The sequence below is a fragment of the Paramisgurnus dabryanus genome, chromosome 14, assembly GCF_030506205.2.
Source record: "Paramisgurnus dabryanus chromosome 14, PD_genome_1.1, whole genome shotgun sequence".
NCBI classification, from domain to species: domain Eukaryota; kingdom Metazoa; phylum Chordata; class Actinopteri; order Cypriniformes; family Cobitidae; genus Paramisgurnus; species Paramisgurnus dabryanus.
Window position 1 is genome coordinate 10,628,134 of NC_133350.1, and position 19,698 is coordinate 10,647,831.

The window sequence follows — 19,698 nt, forward strand, 5'->3', positions numbered from 1 at the left end:
GTTTACAAAGAATGGTGTGAAAGGTGAAAAACATCCAGTATGCAGCAGTCCTGTGGGTGAAAATGCCTTGTTGATGCAGGAGGTCAGAGGAGAATGGGCCGACTGTTTCAAGCTGATAAAAGAGCAACTTTGACTGAAATAACCACTCATTAAAACCAAGGTATGCAGCAAAGCATTTGTGAAGCCACAACATGCAGAACCTTTAAAAGTTTCAGGGTCAACAAGAATTGTCTGGGACAGTACTGTATGTCAGTGGCGCCCGGTGACTTCTTTTTTCGAAGGCGCGCGATGTGAAGTCCGTCACAACATGCATGTAGCCCGTCATGTGTGTGGTTACTTTTTTCATAATATGTGTTCTGCGCTTCAAGAGATCACGTGTCTTGTCAAAATAAGTGCCTGCTGCAGACGCATCTAAAGGGTTTATAATAAAAGAGACGCTCGCGTTTGCCAGATACTTGCATAATCTCATGTAAAATCAAAGTTTACTGTTAAGGGAGTGTCTTGCGTGTATTTTGTGAAAGTGAGCATCTCTTTAATCATAAACGATTTTGATGCATGTGCAGCAGGCACTTATTTTGACAAAACACGTAATGCACATGGTTCACATGACGCAACAAACACATATTTTGAAAACTCAAGCAACACACATGACACTCCGAACACATATTTTGAATTAGCGCCACTCAGATCAGCAGTCAGGAGCCACCACTGCCGAATGTTTTTACAATATTAGAGAACAATACTTTTGCCGTTTAATGTACAACACAACACATTTAGGGTGGCAGGACTGTGGACGCCTGCGGTCCTTCTGAAACTTCAGTCCGTCACACTTCAGTGACTCATTATGTGCTCAAAGGTCAAGGCTGATGTTACAGAAATACTTGCATGTTAAAATGTCTATGTTCTGTATTCATGCACACAAGCTGGCACAAAAGTGTAATTTGTATCTGTTTAACCAGCTAATAATAAAAGGATATAAATGATTTCAAGAGGTTCCATGGTAACTGAAGGGGCGGAGCTACAGTCACATTTATTCTCAACAACCACCATAAACAGATTACTGCTGGGAATTTGCTGTATGACAAATGTGCTAAATGAGAAAATAATGCACGCAAATAAATAAATAAATCTTAATTAGCTAACATTTAAACTAATGCTTTAAATTTTAACATTTAAGAAATGCTTTAAAAATATTTCCATATTTTTTATGCTAGCTAATGTATTACCTAATGAAAAGTGTTATGGTTTGATTTATAAAAACAGCACTAGCATGTCTAGCTTTATTTAATGGTGTCAGTATGTTCAATAAACATAAACTCGGCTCTATGTGCAATGATCATGATGAATGCCAATAGCAGAAAGAGATATAATCAGAAAGGTGTCAATAAGAAGCGAGGCAGTTTGGTTTCAGGTTAAGGGCCCTATTTTAACGATCTGAAACGCAAGTGCGAAGCGCAACGCGTAAGTGAGTTTGTGGGCGGATCTTGGGCGCTGTTGCTATTTTCCCGGCGTGAGAAATAACTCTTGCGCCAGGCGCAAATCAATAAGGGGTTGGTCTGAAGTAGGTTCATTATTCATAGGTGTGGTTTGGGCGTAACGTCAAATAAACCAATCAGAACGCTATCCAACATTCCCTTTAAACGCAAGGGCGCAAGTTCCATGGCGGGTTGCTATTATTATGACGGATTTACCAGGCGCACGCCAGGAGCGGTTCACAGCCGAGGAGACCGACGTCCTTGTACGGGAGAATCCCAAGCTTGCCAGCATAAATCGGGCACGCCGTGTAACGGGAGGTGAATCTGCCTCAGGACCTGACTCCAGCAGAGGACATCGCTGCGTCCACCCTCACCGCTGAAAGGGTTTGGGGGCTTTGAAATCGGACCCAAGAAATGCAAGGTCCAACCCCAAAGTACTCTTACAAATCAAGTTCATATACATTAAGGTTTCTTATGAAAACATTTAAATTATTATTTACATAAAATAAACGTAATACAGCCACACAACAAACGTATGAAAATATTTTAATCGTTATTTGCATGAGAATTTTTTAACGCAGCCACACAATAAATACAAACTATCACCACAATGCTCACCACTATGATTTCCCTTATCTCATGTGTTAATATTTTTTAGTGTAACAATTTATGATTTGCAAAAATAACTGTTGCATCTGTGTAGATTAGATGCAAAGTGTATGCGCGTTGTGCAAGCTATACGGTCAAGCATGCGCCCTTAAAATAGCATAATGAACAACGCGCAACGCGCCACTGACTTTAGACTAGTTTTTTTTGGTCAGTGGCGCAATTGTTTTTTGAAACTGCAAAATAGCATCAGGGATGGTTTGCGCCGGAACACGCCTCTTTTTTTGCGCTGAAACGCCCAGGAAGCGCAAGTTCATTCCCTAGTTTGTCGACGTGCGTCTGTGGAGGGAAAAACCTGCTGTGCGCCGTTGCAAAATACGAATGATACATGCGTCACTGACAAAGTCAATTGCGCTGGGTGCAAGATAGGGCCCTTAGTGTCAGAATTATTTTTGTCTATATGTGCTGATACATACAGACTATTAAGTGGTAAAAAAATAATACAAATGAAACACTAGTAAGTCATTAAGAATCATTACATACTGTACTGATATACAAACTACTGAATTACACTGACCAAAATTATAAACGCAACACTTTTGTTTGTGCCCTCATTTTTCATGAACTGAATTCAAAGATCGAAGACTTTTAGTAAGCACTTCTTCTTTGCCGAGATGATTCATCCACCCTCTAATGTGTTGTTTTATCACAAAGCACAGTGCCACGCCACAGATAGCGCAGGTTTTAAGGAAGTGTGCATTTGGTATGCTGACATGCAGGAATGTCCACCAAAGCTGTTGCTCGTGAATTGAATGTTAATTTCTCTACCATAAGCTGGCTCCAAAGGCGTTTCAGAGATTTTGGCCGTACATCCAACGGGCCCACAACTGCAGACCACATAACCACACCAGCCCAGGACCTCCAAATCCAGCATCTTCACCACCCAGACAGCTGCTGCAACAATCAGTTTGCATAACAAACTCGGGAAAACTCATCTGCATACTCGTCATCCATGTTTAAGTGCTATAATTGGGTCCCCAGTGCTTCTATTAACCTAGAAAATATGAAAAAGATCAACCCAGTACCTTGGTTTGGGTAAGCCATTTTCTGCAAGCCTGTGAAAAATGTAATATAGAATATAATTGACAGCACAATTGAGTTTCAATCACAACAAACCACCATCATTGCGATCAGTGTTTGAATTTCATCCGCTCATTTGCATTTGCATTGAATTTCATTTTCATCCGGCACACTTTTGCTCAGGCCTACAAAGTGGCAATTTAAACATGCCATAATAAATTATCTGTTGGGTATTTTGAGTTAAAACTTCTCATACATACTCTAGGGACACCAAATATTTATTTTACACCTTTAAAAAAATCACATAATATGACCCCTTTAAGGACCATCAAGATATCTGGCAGTAATACAGTATAGTATGCATACTCTGAATATCTTGCAATGAAATGTATCTGGACATTATGTGCAATTCAATGCAACACTAGGCTACATATAACATATAACTCTCAAATGTGTTACTCTGATTGATTGGAGTACATTTTAAACAATCAGCACTAAATCTTAAACTCCAGCAGAAATTTGCGATGAAGACACATCTTACTCAGAAACACTCAGAACCTAATCTTAAAGATTTTATAGTGGAAAACGTTTAACTCACATGACAAGTTTATTTAACTACATTTCCCATAATGCACTTTGTTACAGTACATGTGTTCAGGAAACATATGTTCTGGTGTAATTCTCTCTGACGCATGTGAGTAAAAGAGCAGTCATGTTAAGTCTGTGTGTGTCATTCTTGCCTGAATGCCTCGTTATAATTTTCCAAAAGACCCAATAGTACAGGTGATAGTAGATGTGAAAGTACAGTACGGTATACTATACTCACATCCAGTAGACAATAGGCGCTGTCACTACTGTCTGCAATCTCTTTACATAGAGCCTGGTAGTCATACAGGCATAATCCTAACAAGAGCAAAAGCAGAAAAATAAGTAAGGTTTTATCCACTTCTTAACACAGAATTAAGGTCTCTAAACCAGAAATTTTGCCACTTTTAATTTTGAGGTTGGGCAATGTTTGATTTGTTATTTTGAGCATCACTTTTATGAATCCCAGTTTTAGGCTACTGTTATAAACATTTTACAGTGGTACTGGATGGTAAAGGCATTACATTCTCATGCACTTTATGCACTGTATTTAGTTTTAGCATCTGAAAACATGTTAACTGGAGCAACCAACACATTTGTGTGTTGCATGCTGTCCAATCAGTGTCACTAATCTGCAGAAACATACATGGAAATCTATGACGCCATCTACTGGGTGTAAATATAAACTGCGTGAAACAGATCATGTATTTGTATGTGTCTGACTTTTTAAATGAGCCCATGAGAAGAAGTTTGTTCATGATGGCTCCCTCCACTTCTCCAAAGAACAGATTTGTCTGTAAGAAACACAACACAATTACAGCCGATGTCTTATCTGATGCTACAGCTGAATGATTTTACTCAACTTGGTCTTTTATAACAAAACCATAATAATCTTCTTATACATCTTACCTGAGAAACATCTTCAGAAACCAGAATAAAACCATTGCTGTCTATGAGGTAACCCTTAATGTCCTAATAGGAGGTGCAAAGATTCAGATTTTATTACTTTGTTCAAAAAAAAAAACATTTGCTACTACTTTATGACAGTGTCATAACAACATATATAACAAATTAAAAAGATTAAAAAAATATTTGTGCATTGCATTTGATGTTCAAATTATTGCATCTTACAGTGAACATAAACTAGTTACAACACAGGGCAGCACAAAAACACAGCAGAGCACAACAAAAAATGCAACACAGTTTAAAATATTTGTATCTGCTGACTGCTGTGATCCAGAAGCCTTGATGTGAATAAATAAGACAACATTTACAGAGAATTCACAGCTACTTTCGAATGAGCTTCAATGGAGAAAAATGCCTTTACTGTTGGAGAGTGTAGTTATGTCATCTACCAGCAGAGGTTAACAGAGTCATGCTAACCAACCAAACCATGAGACCTTTAGTGTAGCTCAGAGACGATAACACTGAAAGTGAGGGAGATGCAGAGATTAAAATTACAAAGTTAATGTTTTTTCTAAAAATGAGGGGAAAAGGGAGTGTAAGTAAAAAAAAGACCAATCATGATCCAGTATCATGTCTGCACTATGATGTGTGTTTAGTTTTTGTTCGCATGACAGCTTATTATGGGATTGGTGGTCATTTACACACAGGAATAAAGAAAGTTCTCCATTCATGTTCAGTTTTTAAGTATTCTCTCTTTAAAATCAGCATCTTCTCTGACTATACTGTATTTAATTGATCTTATTTAAACAATTTTGTAACAAAGACATCACCTCATACTATTTAAGTCACATAAACTCAAGATTTTAAAAGAAACCAAACAAATGACTTCATTAAGTTTATTACCATTTATTATTATTAACCTCCCAAGACCCGAGCTTTGGTTTGTCTTTGTTTTTTTCAAATTTCTTCCAGCTATTTTGGGGTTAGGAAGAACCAATAAATATAAATATAGCTGCAAGCAGCAATCACCGGGGTCAAGCCAAAAAGGGCAAGAATGAAGTAAAGTTAAGTTTGAATGAACAGTTAAAAGAACCTAAGGAAACCTTATGATTTCAGATGAAAAAAATCTAAATACATCAAAAATAATCTATGTTTTGCCAATTGCAATCGTCTCACTCTTATTGACAATTATGGAATGCTAGGTCTATGAAGAAAAATATGTGAGTGGTGCTTGCAGTGGCAAAACTCGTGTCTAAAAATGCTACAGTGGTGTTAATGAGTCAAAAGAGCCCACCCCGATGTCTCTACGATGTTGTGATGCAAAGCTATAGCTCTTGCAAAAACGGTTGATAAGGTATTCTCATTGGTTGCTAGGGAGTGAATTGGCATCCACCATTAATTATACTCCAAGCCATGAATAATGTATAATGACATACTATTGTAGTAGTTTTAGGCAAAAAATTATATTTTTACTATCTCAAAACCACTAGGTGGCGCAATAACAAAATCATGCATTTAACCTTGGCTCATTACTTTGTTACATCTAGCTAGTTTTATGACTATACAGTTTAGTTTAGTGAAGAAACAGTTGTATGAACATAGAGATTGCTTGATATGAATGTTTTGTTCAATTATAAGGCCAACTAGTGGTGCAGGGATATAATTTTTTTTGTGTGTGTGGCCTCAGACTCAGTTCATACATCAGCGTATAAAATCTGGTGAAAAAAATCTATTTTCGTTATGAAGTTATAACCATTTATGTGTAATAAACACAAAATTTAAAGGTAATTTTTCGTGTTTTGCAATTTTTGATCATTTCTGATGAAAATTTTAATATAACGCCAATAGAACTTTTTGTTCAGAAGGTAATGTCATGTTCTTCCTATGGTGTTTTTGAGTCGATCAGAATAACGCTCGCGGAGATATTCGCGCGTGTTTGTTAAGTACTTTTTTTGCTGCACAGGGTTAACCATAAGGCGAATTCTGGCATGTTTGGTATCGTTGGACTTGGCAACTATTCAGGACTCCAAAAAATCAAGTCCTGTGAAAATACGTTGATTGCAGCAAAAGTTATAAGCATGTACAACGAAACTCTGCATGCCCCCTCAGATCCTGACTGGCATCACAACTACCAAGTGTCGCATCAATAGACATAAGATTGGCGAAGATACACACTAAAACCTGTTTTTTCGCTCCACGTAAAAGTTGTTGACGCGCTATACGAAAACGGAATGGTTTATCAAAATTCTTTTAATAACTTTTTGCCGTGAGTGTCTCTAGATGCTACATACCGTTTTTCATGGCAATCAGGTAAAAGCTCTAGGACAAGTTCGCAAAAGTAGGTTTTATAAATAATTAAAAATGGTGGAAATATTTTCAATACAGAAAATTATGTCATAAGGTCCATCAAACCGGCTTGAGCCAAGGAATCAGAGAATACAAGAATTTCGTTTCTAGGATCTTACGGGTCAGAAGTTATAAGCAAAAACATAAGTGCAATTTTGGACTGATGGTGGCGCTAGCGGGTTAAAGGTAGAGACTCCAAAAAAAAAGAATCGGAAGAAGAAGAATAAGAAAACTAACGGATACAATAGGGGTCTTCGCCCATTCTGGGCTTGACCCCTAATAACCAAATATTTTTCTTTGAACACGAAGCAGTGTAATTGTCCAGGTTTGTGTACAACAGGTTCCAGTTACACAGAATTAAGTATTAGCGTGCAAACAACAAAGAAAGATGTGTCTTATGAGGTTAATATTGAAGATAGAAGATATATTGTTGCAGTCTTGGAAGCTTTGGCTAGAATTTTATAATCTACACTTTCAGAAAGGCTACATACTGTACTAAAGCTGAGAAGACAACATACAAAGTGGTTTCCTGTGGGTCGACCTTCTGCTTCCTAATTCGGACACTGGAATTAGTGAGTCTCAATCTTTCTCACACTTGCTGTAATAATGGAGTGGTTTATCATCACTCTTCTGCATCTTCTTATGGAGGTTCAGTCATATAGTAAGTGATTTATATTTATTTATGTCATTTACATTTTTATCCAAAGTTGATTTCAGATCATAAGGAATTTGTCAAACAAACACTTCAATATCTGTACAATCAGACTGACATGATACAGAGTAAACTAGTAAAGTAAATGACTATAAAGCAATTAACACAGAATTATTTTACAAAGTTCATATTCACTTAAAAGTGCTGGGTTAACATAAAAAACCTTTGGTTTAAAAATAACCCAGTTGCACTGTAAAATAATATTTATATTTTAATATAATATATCTTGGAGTCATTACCATTTTATATTTCGACTGTTTTAATCATTTGAATAAAGTTATATTATTTTTCGTTTAATTTGTCTTTGAGTATTTGCTTTAAATGTCATGAATGTTTGAAGGAAACGTTTATTGTATTATTTCAGTTATGTATTATTTTTGTTAGAGCAGGTAAAGATGTAGAGTTCAAGAGTTGAAGTGGATTTCAGACCGTGTGTCCATTAAGTGTTTGATTTATTCACTTTTGTCTGATAAAATAAACTACAAAGAGAAGCTAGAACTCACATAAGATATTAGATATTATCATCACATGCAGAATTACACATACACAAGAAATTCTGGGTGCTATAACAATTATTTAAAGTAAAAAAACATCCCTCCTAATATCCCCCCAAAAATCTCTATATAATGGGTGACAGCCTTGTCCATTAGGCATAGCGTTTCTGTGTGCTTCTGCAAACAAATAAACAAGTTAAATAAATGACTGTAGAGACTTACTGATTAAGCATGAAATGAGCAACAAAATGTGCAGTCCCTTATTTTGTGTGCATATGATCAATGAAAGATCGAATTATGATCTGTTTTTTGCAGAAGATCCTAATCTAAAAGTGTCTCCAGATGTCATAAGAAAGTCAGACTCAGTACATCTGATCTGTGAGAGTCCAGCTGATGTTAAAGTGAATCAGTGTATTTTCTATTCAAACATAGAGGAAAATACAAAACTCAGTAAATCATGTCAACTTCATCTCACTGGAACTGGACTTCTCTTATGGACACGTGAAGAATCACCTGTATCACTCCACATTGGATGTTTTTACACAATAGATGAGAATGGGGTTCATAAACCATCAAATTACTCTCCTCCTGCCACACTGACAATACTAGGTGAGATATTTCACTCGTATATTTGTGTTTTATAACTGATATTCATTCATTTTTATTGATGTGTTTTACAAACTTCATACAGATACTCTTAAGAAACCCTTCATCAGTGTTTATGACAGCACTGACCAGCTCAGAATATCATGTGAAATACCACTGACAGTCAAAGCTGAATTCATCTGTAATCTCTACACTGAGTATGGACCTCTGACACACAGAAGTTATCTGAGACGTACACAGACTGGAGGACATGTCTGTATGTTTCATATGAGTCTGAGTGAAATATTCACTCATAAGCAAACAGTGAACAGTCGACAGCTGAGTTGTGATTATTCAGTCAAAACAGATCCTGAGAATGAGATGAACCTCAGATCACCACGCAGTGATGTTTACACTGTCAGAGGTGAGGTCTCATACTCTCATTGCTATGAGTGTTCTCTATAATGCAAAGGATGATGGTTAAAAGAAAGGCTTGTGGTATTCCTGTTATTTATAAAATGACTTTTTACATTTATATACATATTAGGTAAACTGTTGATACTTCAGATATCTAAAAGTGTCAGATTGATAACATAAGGGTCAGCAGGTACTGCTAATAATTGTATGTATCCAAAACTCAAACTCGCAAAGATGTAGAAATGGACACAAAAATATGCTAGTAGCTTTTAATAAAAACATGTACTTGCCATTAATTGAAATTATATTCTTCAAAGATCAGTGTGTAGTTTTATTTGTCCATGCTTACTTAATCTCTGATATGTTTCTCTTATATATTATTATAACAGCAGTAGCTGTAGTGCCCATATCTACAATTACAACATATCAGAAAGTAGGAACCACAACATACCGTACAGGTGAAACAACAACATGTAAAACAACAACGTTTGCTACAGCTATAAAAGCAACAAACCCTTCATTAGGTGAGTTAGAGCACAGATATTAAGTACATCATTATAATATAAACATGACTTAAAGCATTGGATTTTCTTTGATACAGGAGCTGTGCTGATAGCAGTGGTGATTTCTGTCATAATTGTACTTTTTGGAGTCATCTGTCTGTCCCATTCTTACTGTAAGTAAATCTTATAAGTTTAATTGTATATGAATTAAGATCCATGTTTATAAGTGTTGCATTTATGTTTAAGTAATGGAACAATAAAACATTTACGTGTGTATTTTTAAGTAAAGTGTGGTTGTACCGTGGCGTGGAACACATCTACTCCTTTCTACAGGAGCTGCTGGATGGCGTCCAAAGTCTATGTGGCAGCTATGGCAGCAAATCACGCTCCAGTAGCTGGCCAGTCTATTGGGAAACATGATTTTATTGTAAAGTTTCTCAGAGGTGCCCGAAGACAGGACCATGCCGCGACCGTGCATGGTCCTGTCTTGGCATCTGTCCAATGTCCTGAAAGTACTGCATAACCCCCTTGTGAGCCTCTCGAACAGGTGGACATGCGAGCCCCTTTTGTTTAAAACAGCTTTCCTCTTTGCACTGGCAAGTTGGTGATTTACATGCTTTTCCTACAGATCCTTCGTGTCTGAAATTCGACATTAACGATAGCAAAGTGATTAGTGATGTTAACTATTAATCGATCTTCGATTAATTGTCGTTAAGAATTTAATCAATAAAAATTAACGATTGTTGAAAAAGCGAGCGCGTGTGTGCGGCGCCTGCGCAAAACACATACAGCTGGTGAAAAATGAAACAAGGGCGCAGAAGTTAAATAACCATAATCACAATGATGCTCGATGCCAAACACACGTCATGCGAGACGAGTTTGGCTGCTAACGCAACGAAATGGCAGCCTGCAGGATTAGCATAGCAACGCTGCTATACACAGGGAAGGAGACCAGAAGCTGTTTTTAATGAACTGATTAAAATATAATCTTAAATTCTGGCAAGAAACTAAAATGTAAACTGTAAATGACTGTCGTTACACTCTGAACAGCCGCAACATTGATCATCATTATTGACTAGCTGAGGCGCTACACGCTAAACACTGTTGCGGGTTTTTTAATGGAAGGTTGAAATTTTCATAATCTTTGCTGAAAGTACACCACATGCCTAAGCTGAGGTGACAACGGAAAAGTGCCCTTCGTGTGCTTCTTGGATATAATTACAACAAACGGTGTATCAACGATTCGTAAAGCGAGGTGAACAACTAGAAAAATAACACTTTTATTTTGTCTAAAATTTTTACAGACGTTAACCAATAGGCTTCAATTGCGGAGTAAACAGGAATTTCCCCATATAGCGTCAGCTACTCAAAAATATCTTTAAATGCTATATTGTTACTATTGTTACTAACGTTTTCTAACAAATTTCTGTTGTTAGGTTTATTTTTTATAAAAAGGGTTTGGTTTGGGGTAGAGTTAGGGTGGCAACATAATCGATGAAATGATTAAAGCGAAATTATACTGCAATCTTTATGGTATGAAAGATTTGTTTTAGTTTGCTACAATGCTATGCAATGCAATGTGTGTGTGTGTTTACACAGGGTGCTTGTGAAGCGTCTAGTGCAGTAGTATGGAGGTGCTTGTAGTTAGTGCATGTTGTATGCTGCTTTCTGCTTGCAACTTCTGCTTTTAGCTACTGCCGCTGGCTAGCCCCCTCACAGGTGGAGAAAGAGGAGCCGAGAGTGTAAGTCTCCTCCGCCAGTACACAGCCTCTCCACCACCAAGACTTTTGCAGTGCCTCCTTGCGGCCACACATGGTAACTGGGTACCTCGGAGTCCCAGGCTAAACTGCAAGGGATCTCGGAGCAGCTGTGGGCCCTAGAGATGTGGTGGGGGTGGATATGCCCTGACTCCCGTCAACCACTGCCCCAGCTATGGGTAAATAGCTCCATTGCCTTATGGGCAGTCTCTTCGAGCCAAGGCTAAGGGAGCACACCCCAACAGAAAAGCAATGCGCTGGTGGTGCGCAATAGACGGGCCTAAATAGAACTAGGTCCCGGCAGCTTCCTGCTGCCAGGATGGGGAGCTGGTCGTCCTGGGCCCACCCATGCCACCAGACCTACCTCATCATGGTGAAGACTGGGTAGAGCGCACCCCCTATAGCACTTTAAAAAATCCTTGCGCAGGTATCCACCTCTGACCACGGTGAACATTACCTGGATCTACATCTGGTTGAAGTCTGGCGGCGATGGGGTGTCTGACGACGGGGGCAGGTTTGAATAGACTGGGAGCTCTTAGTCAGAGCCCTGCACGTCAGCGGCACAGGGAATTGGTCGCTAACAGCTGGGGCTGAGTGGCAGCTGTTCTCGGCAGCACCTTGTGTGACTGAGCAGCCCTATTCAGGGACCGCACTGCTCACCTCAAGCTGAGGAAGGGCCTAGAAAAGGTGGCCTAAAAATGCCCACTCAACAAATACCTGGACAGGATACCGCGCCTGTCGGGTTATTCCACTTCTGCGGTCGAAACAGAAGATACAGATCCTGCAACCTTAAACTGGCAACATGGAACATAAGAACCCTCCTGGACTCCAATTTCAGGTCTGAAAGACCCCATAGAAGGACAGCCCTGGTTGCAGCCGAGTTGAGCCGATATGATATCGACATTGCTGCCCTGAGTGAAACCAGACTTCTTGATGAGGGGTCTCTAACAGAGGAGGGCATGGGCTACACCTTCTACTGGAAAGGCTATCCCCTAGGTGGACAACATCTGCATGGTGTGGGACTAGCTATTAAAAACACACTATTATCAAGACTCACTGAAACACCTGTTGGCATCAGTGAAAGACTGATGACCCTCCGTATCCCCCTGGTAAAGAATCGCTATGCCACACTGCTAAGTGTGTATGCTCCAACTCTACCATCTTACAGTGAGTCTAAAGACTCTTTCTATCAGACACTGGATGAGGTTCTCCACCTGATCCCCAAAAATGATAAGATTCTTTTGCTTGGGGACTTCAACGCCCGCGTTGGAAAAAATAGTGAAATATGGAAAGGAGTACTTGGCAGGCATGGAGTTGGTCAGGCCAACTCAACTGGCATGAGGTTACTTACCCTCTGCTCTAAGCACAACCTGACTATAACCAACACCATCTTCCAGCAAAAGACCAAATACAAAACATCATGGATGCACCCACGTTCTAAACATTGGCACCTGATTGATTATGTCATCGTGAGACGTTGTGACATCAGAGACGTTCTCAAAACCCAGGCCATGAGAGGTGCAGAATGCTGGACAGATCACCGCATGATCATCACCAAGGTCCAAATGAATGTGCGACCCCCCATGCGAAAACGGGGACCCAGTAGGAGGCGTTTAGACTGTGTACGCCTGGAAGACACTACTACAAGGAATGAGTTCCGTCACTCCCTGGCTGAGAAACTAGGAGAGCTAGAACTCCCACTGAGGGGTGGAAATACCACAGAACAGCAGTGGACCTCTATCACTGTAGCCCTTCATGAAGCAGCAGCCGAGACAATCGGCTATAAGAGCAGGAACCATCAAGATTGGTTTGATAACAACTCAGAGTTCATCCATAACTTGTTAAGCAACATGCACAAAGCACATCAGGAAACCTTAAAAAACCCTTTATCCAGCACTGTCAGACAGCAATGGTAAAAAGCTCGTCAAGAAGTGCAGAGAACTCTGAGGACCTTACAGAACAAATGGTGGCTGGAGAAGGCTCATGAAATTCAGACATTTGCTGACAGAAATGGCATGCACAACTTTTACAATGCAGTCAAATCCATCTACGGCCCAAAAAGTCACTGTATCACTCCCCTGAGAACAGCAGATGAGTCCAAAATCTTGAAAGACCAGAATAGCATCCTGGAGAGGTGGGCTGAACATTTCAATACCTTACTAAATTAGGACTCTGATGTAGAATATACCATCCTGGATGAACTGCCTGAATTTCCCCTTATTGACAACCTTAGCCAACCTCCAACCTTTCTGGAGGTTCTGTCAGCTATCCGCTCCCTGAAGCACAACAAGACTCCTGGCTCTGATAATATTCCTGCAGAACTGCTAAAACAGGGAGGGTATCTCTGTACAAGAGCATTACACCATTACATCACCCAGGTTTGGGATAATGAAAACATCCCACAGCAATGGAGAGATGCTAGTATTGTTACCATCTATAAAAGTAAAGTGGATAGGGCCATCTGTGGAAACCATAGGGGCATATCACTTCTTGCTGTGGCAGGCAAGGTCCTGGCCAAGGTGATGCTACAGAGACTGATCAATGACATTACAGAGTCCATGCTACCGGAGTCACAGTGCGGGTTTAGAAAGAACAGGAGCACAGTCGACATGGTCTTTGCAACCCGGCAACTTCAGGAAAAGTGCAGGGAGCAACATAAAGACCTGTTTATGGCGTTTGTGGACCTTTCCAAAGCCTTCGACACTGTGCAGAGAGATCTCTTGTGGGAAGTCCTCCACCGGTTTGGATGCCCCACTAAGTTTGTCAACATCCTTCGTCAGTTTCATGATGGAATGACTGCTAGGGTGACAATTGGAGGGCAACAGTCAAGTCCTTTTCCTGTGCGCACAGGGGTAAGGCAGGGATGCGTATTGGCTCCAGTGCTTTTTAATATCTTCCTCATATGCATCACCAAGCTTCTCCACAAGGATATTGAAGAAAATAGTGGGGTGACAGTAGTGTACAGACTGGATGGTAACCTCTTTAATATCAGGAGGCTGCAGGCAACCACAAAACTTCACAGAATGAGGATACTTGAGCTGCAGTATGCAGATGATTGCTCTCTCATATCTCACTCTCCACAAGACCTTCAGTCTGTCCTAGATGCAGCAGTGAGGGCATACAGCAGGATGGGGTTGACCATCAACACTGCCAAAACAGTGGTACTCTGCCAATGGAGTACCAACATCCCATCTGTGCCACCCATCTTCACTATTGCAGATGAAAAACTGTCAGTTGTCCCATCATTTAAATTCCTGGGGAGCATTGTCTCTGAAGACAATAGCATTGACAATGAGGTCCAAAACAGAATCAAGCAAGCATCAGCTGCCTTTGGGAGACTCCGGCGGCGGGTTTTTCAGAACAAGAACCTTCATCTCAACACAAAAATCTGCATATACCAAGCGGTCTGTATCACCACCCTCCTCTACAGCTGTGAATCGTGGGTTACTTACAGCCGCCACATCAAGTCCCTGGAACACTTCCATATCTGCTGTCTCCAGCGCATTCTGGGAATTACTTGGAGGGACAGAATGCCTCATACTGAGATCCTCAGGAGAACAGGCTGCAAAAGTATTGAGGCCACTATCACCCAGCACCAACTGCGTTGGTTGGGGCATGTGATAAGGATGCCCTGCAATCGTTTGCCCCGCAGAGTGCTATATGGCCAGTTACAACAAGGCCAGCGCTCTGCTGGAGGCCAGAAGAAACGCTGGAAAGATCAACTAAAGACAGCACTTAAAAGGTGCAAAATCAAACCAGGGGACTTGGAGAGCATGGCTGCTGACTGCAACATCTGGCGGCAGTTATGTCTAGATGGAACCCAAGCACTGGAGGAGGAAAGAACAGTCAGGAAACAACAAAGGAGGCTCAGGAGGAACACACCCATGACTTCCAGTAGCACCAATACCATGTTTACATGCCCCACCTGCAATAGAATTTGTGGATCCAAGATAAGACTATTTAGTCATCAGAGAACTCACCGTTAACAGACAGAAGTGGACGTCATCATCGGATTCGATGGACAACCACAAGCAAGCAAGCAAGCAAGCTACAATTACATGTTGCAAATACGTCTATGCTTCAACATCTATTTAAGCGTACAAAAATGTATTTATTTTGTTTTTGAAAGTTGCAGCTGGAAAATCACATTTATTCAGGATAAATAATTTATTATTTTGAATGAGCTTCAATGGAGAAAGACGCTTTTTGCTAATAGAGAGTGTAGTTATGTTATCTACCAGCAGGAGTAGATAAAGAAACAATCAGGTACATTATGACCACATTCACTATGATGTATGTGGCACTTTATTCTGCTTACATTGTGATTGGTCCACACAGGCACTGAGAAATGTCTCCATCCCTGCTTATTGACAGAAAACTCTTCTAAAGATTCAGGTAAAATCTCATGACGCCTTTTTAAAACAGACACTCATATATTACTTAATTAATTCACCTTAACTAAATTTAACAAAAACATTGCTAGATTTATATTACTAACCATTTGACATGTACACACAGCAGCAGAATACAGCTGTCAATCCTGTTTCAGAGTGCTGAATGATGCACCAATATATCGGCATATAATCTGTATTAGCAGATAAAAGCATTTTCCCATCTGTTGAACATCAGACCATTGTTAAAAACAGCCAATGATCAGGGCAGATTATATCCTGGTAAAAAAACGAATCAGAACTCAAACTGTGTGATTATTTTGAATTGGGAAGCAATAACAACAGTATTACAGTTTGTACACTCTGTCGGGCCTACTTCTAGAATTTCAGAACATAATCATTTGAAACAAAAATAAAAAAAGCAAAGCTATTGGTATCAGTAAATGTAATTTTAGTAATATCGGCACAGAAATTGTACCAAAATTATCCACTTAAAGCAACACTATGTAGTTTCCATGTAAAAATGACTTACAGCTCCCCCATGTGGTTGAAAAGCGCAACAGTGCCTGGTATCAGACACTCTTCTGCAGGCAGGGGGAGGGGCGGGGCTGTGTGCTCTACCCTCCACCGCCACTTTCAGAGTGTGCTTGTAGCAGCTAGGAGGCTGCTCAGGTTGCAGCAACAGTACAATTTGTCCAGTTAAAAGTTGTCCTGTCACTGAAATAATTTTAGAGAGATTATTTAAAGGTTGAAAAAACTACATAGTGTTGCTTTAAAATTCCATTGGCATCTGTGCCTTTTTTTAAGTAACTGTCATGCTCAGTGTTGGAGGTAATGCATTACAAGTAACATGCATTACGTAAGGGATAATTTAGAGGCAGCTGGTAGTTATTGGGAAATAAGCCCCGACAGTGTGATCAGGACCCGACACGAAGCGGAGGGTCTTGTATCACACTGAAGGGGCTTATTTCCCAATAACTACCGGCTGCCTCTACATTATCCCGGTTATTACACAGCTACTTGCCACATAAGAAAAAAAACTGGACATGAATATGAATTTGAAACATTTTATTGGCATATTTGTTTTAAATTAACATTTTTATCCTTCCGCGAAACTTTGCACAGATGCATAAAATGATCGTAATACCTTATTAAGATCCTCTGCTTCATACTTGTCTGTCTCCATTTTTTTCTCTTTAACCAGTCTTTGAGAAGTTTTAATGCCCATTCTGTATTTTTTTGTGTGTTGGCTTCGTAGCTGTCATGCTCTATTTTGTCAAGTTCAGTCTCAGTCAACCCAGTCTCACCCCATGTCGTCAATATTTGACGACACTTGACCATTCGTCATATGTTGACGCGAAGGGTATACCTTTCGCGTCATTTTTTGACGAACTGGGGACTTCAATACTATTACGTCCGTTGCATTCTCTTTCCTATTTTCTTACCATTTCCGCGTCGGTTTAGGGTTAGATTTACATAATGACATCCCTACCCAAACCTAACTCTAACCCCAACGCCAGGTGACAACTGTTTCATTTCGCGTACCTAACTCTCTAACCCCAACGCCAGGTGACAACTGTTTAATTTCGCGTAGACTGTTTAATTTTGCGTAATCTAACCCTAAACCGACGCGAAAATGGTAAGAAAATAGGAAAGAGAATGCAACGGACGTAATAGTATTGAAGTCCCCAGTTCGTCAAAAAATGACGCGAAAGGTATACCCTTCGCGTCAACATATGACGAATGGTCAAGTGTCGTCAAATATTGACGACATGGGGTGAGACTGTGTTATCTCAGTAAGCTGTCTGTGTCTTGTCGTGGTTGTCGAGTGTTTGTCACCAGATGGCGCCAAACAGACAGTAATCTTTATTGATCTTTATTGGCGCGGAGCGATTTTACTCGTGCAAGTAGTCCGGCTATGCGTTATTATTTTGGAGCGGTTATTATTTGAAAAGAACGAACCTGCAAATGTCTCAACTGACCAATCAGAATCAAGCATTCCAGAGAGCCGTGTAATAAATAATAATATTACTTTTCTGAAGTAACGAGTAAAGTAACACATTACTTTATAAATGTACTCATTAATATTTGAGTTACTTTTATAAGAAAGTAATGCAAGTTTCTTTTTAGTTTAATTAATTTGATTTAAAAAAAAAATGTACTGAATTAAACTAAACATTGTCTATGCGTGCGCGCATGTGTGGGAACAGTTTGAGTCAGAAACTGAGATGGCAGGTTAGAGCTTGACATTTTTGCAATGGAATATGTAATTTCTGAATGCAGAACTTCTCAGTCATAATCAAGCATCAGCCAAGAAACAAAAAGTAACGCAAAAGTAACACAAGTATTACTTTCCATGAAAAGTAACGGGATAATTTTTTGGGGGAGTAACTTAACATTGTAATGCATTACTTTTAAAAGTAACTTTCCCCATCACTGGTCATGCTGTCAAATGCCGGTGCCTGACCTCAGTTATCTGATCATGAACTGGTCAGCATAAAGCTGCTGTGTGAAGAGGACAATTCAAGACTCGTACCTGTAAATACAGCTGTCAAAACATTGTAAACATTTCCACTGTTTCGAATTACTTACGCTTTATTTCTGTATGTCACAGGATCTGATGATGTTCTCACAGTGGTGGTCTACAGCAGTGGTTCTTAAACTCAGTACCCCTTTTTATGATTTATTATCAAGCCCCCTTGACCAGACAACAACATTTTGTTTTAAAATACAGTGAAATGAGATTGAGACAGTTTTTATCCTATATCTGCAACCATATCTGATGCCCCAGAGCAGGTTTATTGATTATAAACATTTATGTATAGTTTTATGCAACCATGTAAATCTCTTAAATATTAGGCATACAGTAACTGTAAATCAGGCTAAATGGCTTTTTATCAAAAGTAAAAACACAGGATACGATGCTTCGAGTGCATTTGCAGATGCATTTGTGTTTTTTCCTTTTCTCTTGGCATGATGTAAATTCATGAAAAAAATTCTGAAAAACTCGAGAGAGTTCCTGACCTCATTTGGGTGTTTAGTCTGGAGATGAAGATGAGCTGGCTTTATTGCGCTGTTAGCTAACAGCTCAGTGTAAAAACGCACAGTGCTGAGGGAGAGTTATGTGAAGTAAATGTTAATCCCATCCATATGTATTCATCACAAATCTGGCCCTATTTTAAGGCTCTGGTTTGTTTGTTTTTCGTTTTTTTTTAGCATGTTCTTCTTCTATAGGAGGAGCATGTGCTCTTTTAAGACGCAACATGTCCATTTTATCGCAGCCTTTTTCGCATGCAGACACCGCTCCTGATTCTGGATCCTCAATAAATCACTAATAAATTGAAATGTTTTTAAATGTATGATTTTTTTATCCCATCTTGGTGTAGTTCTAATTTCATATAAAAATCTATTATCATGATGTATTGATTTTCATGATTTATTTCTAAATGTTTCAATTACACCCCCCTGCAATACCCCCAAGTACCTTTAGGGGTACACGTACCCCCCATTTGAGAACCGCTGGTCTACAGCACACCTGGCTGCCTCAGAACAAGTGGCGGTCGGTGACTTCTTTTTTTGAGGGCGCACGATGCGAAGTTTGTCACAACATGTATGTAACCCGTCATGTGTTCATAATTTCAATATACGTGTTCTCCGCATCGAGTGATCCTGTGTGCATCACGTGTTTTGTCAAAATAAGGGCCTGCTGCAGATGCATCTAAAGGGTTTATGATAAAAGAGACGCTCGCGTTTGCCAGATACATAGTCTAATGTGTAATCAGAGTTTACTGTTAACGGAGTGTCTTGCGTGTATTTTGGTAACGTGAGCGTCTCTTTTATC

General features: G+C 39.6%; 1 protein-coding gene across 1 annotated transcript in view; it reads right to left on the reverse strand.

Annotated features, from left to right (window-relative positions):
- Nucleotides 1-923: 923 nt before the first annotated feature.
- The window catches only part of cacna2d3 (calcium channel, voltage dependent, alpha2/delta subunit 3), an 86,714-nt gene continuing 67,939 nt past the window's right edge, over nt 924-19,698 (reverse strand). Inside the window, exon 36 of the mRNA XM_073811830.1 lies at nt 924-1,090. Within this exon, the coding sequence (XP_073667931.1) occupies nt 952-1,090 (139 nt within the window). The 3' untranslated portion in view covers nt 924-951. The remainder of the gene's footprint in view (nt 1,091-19,698) is intronic.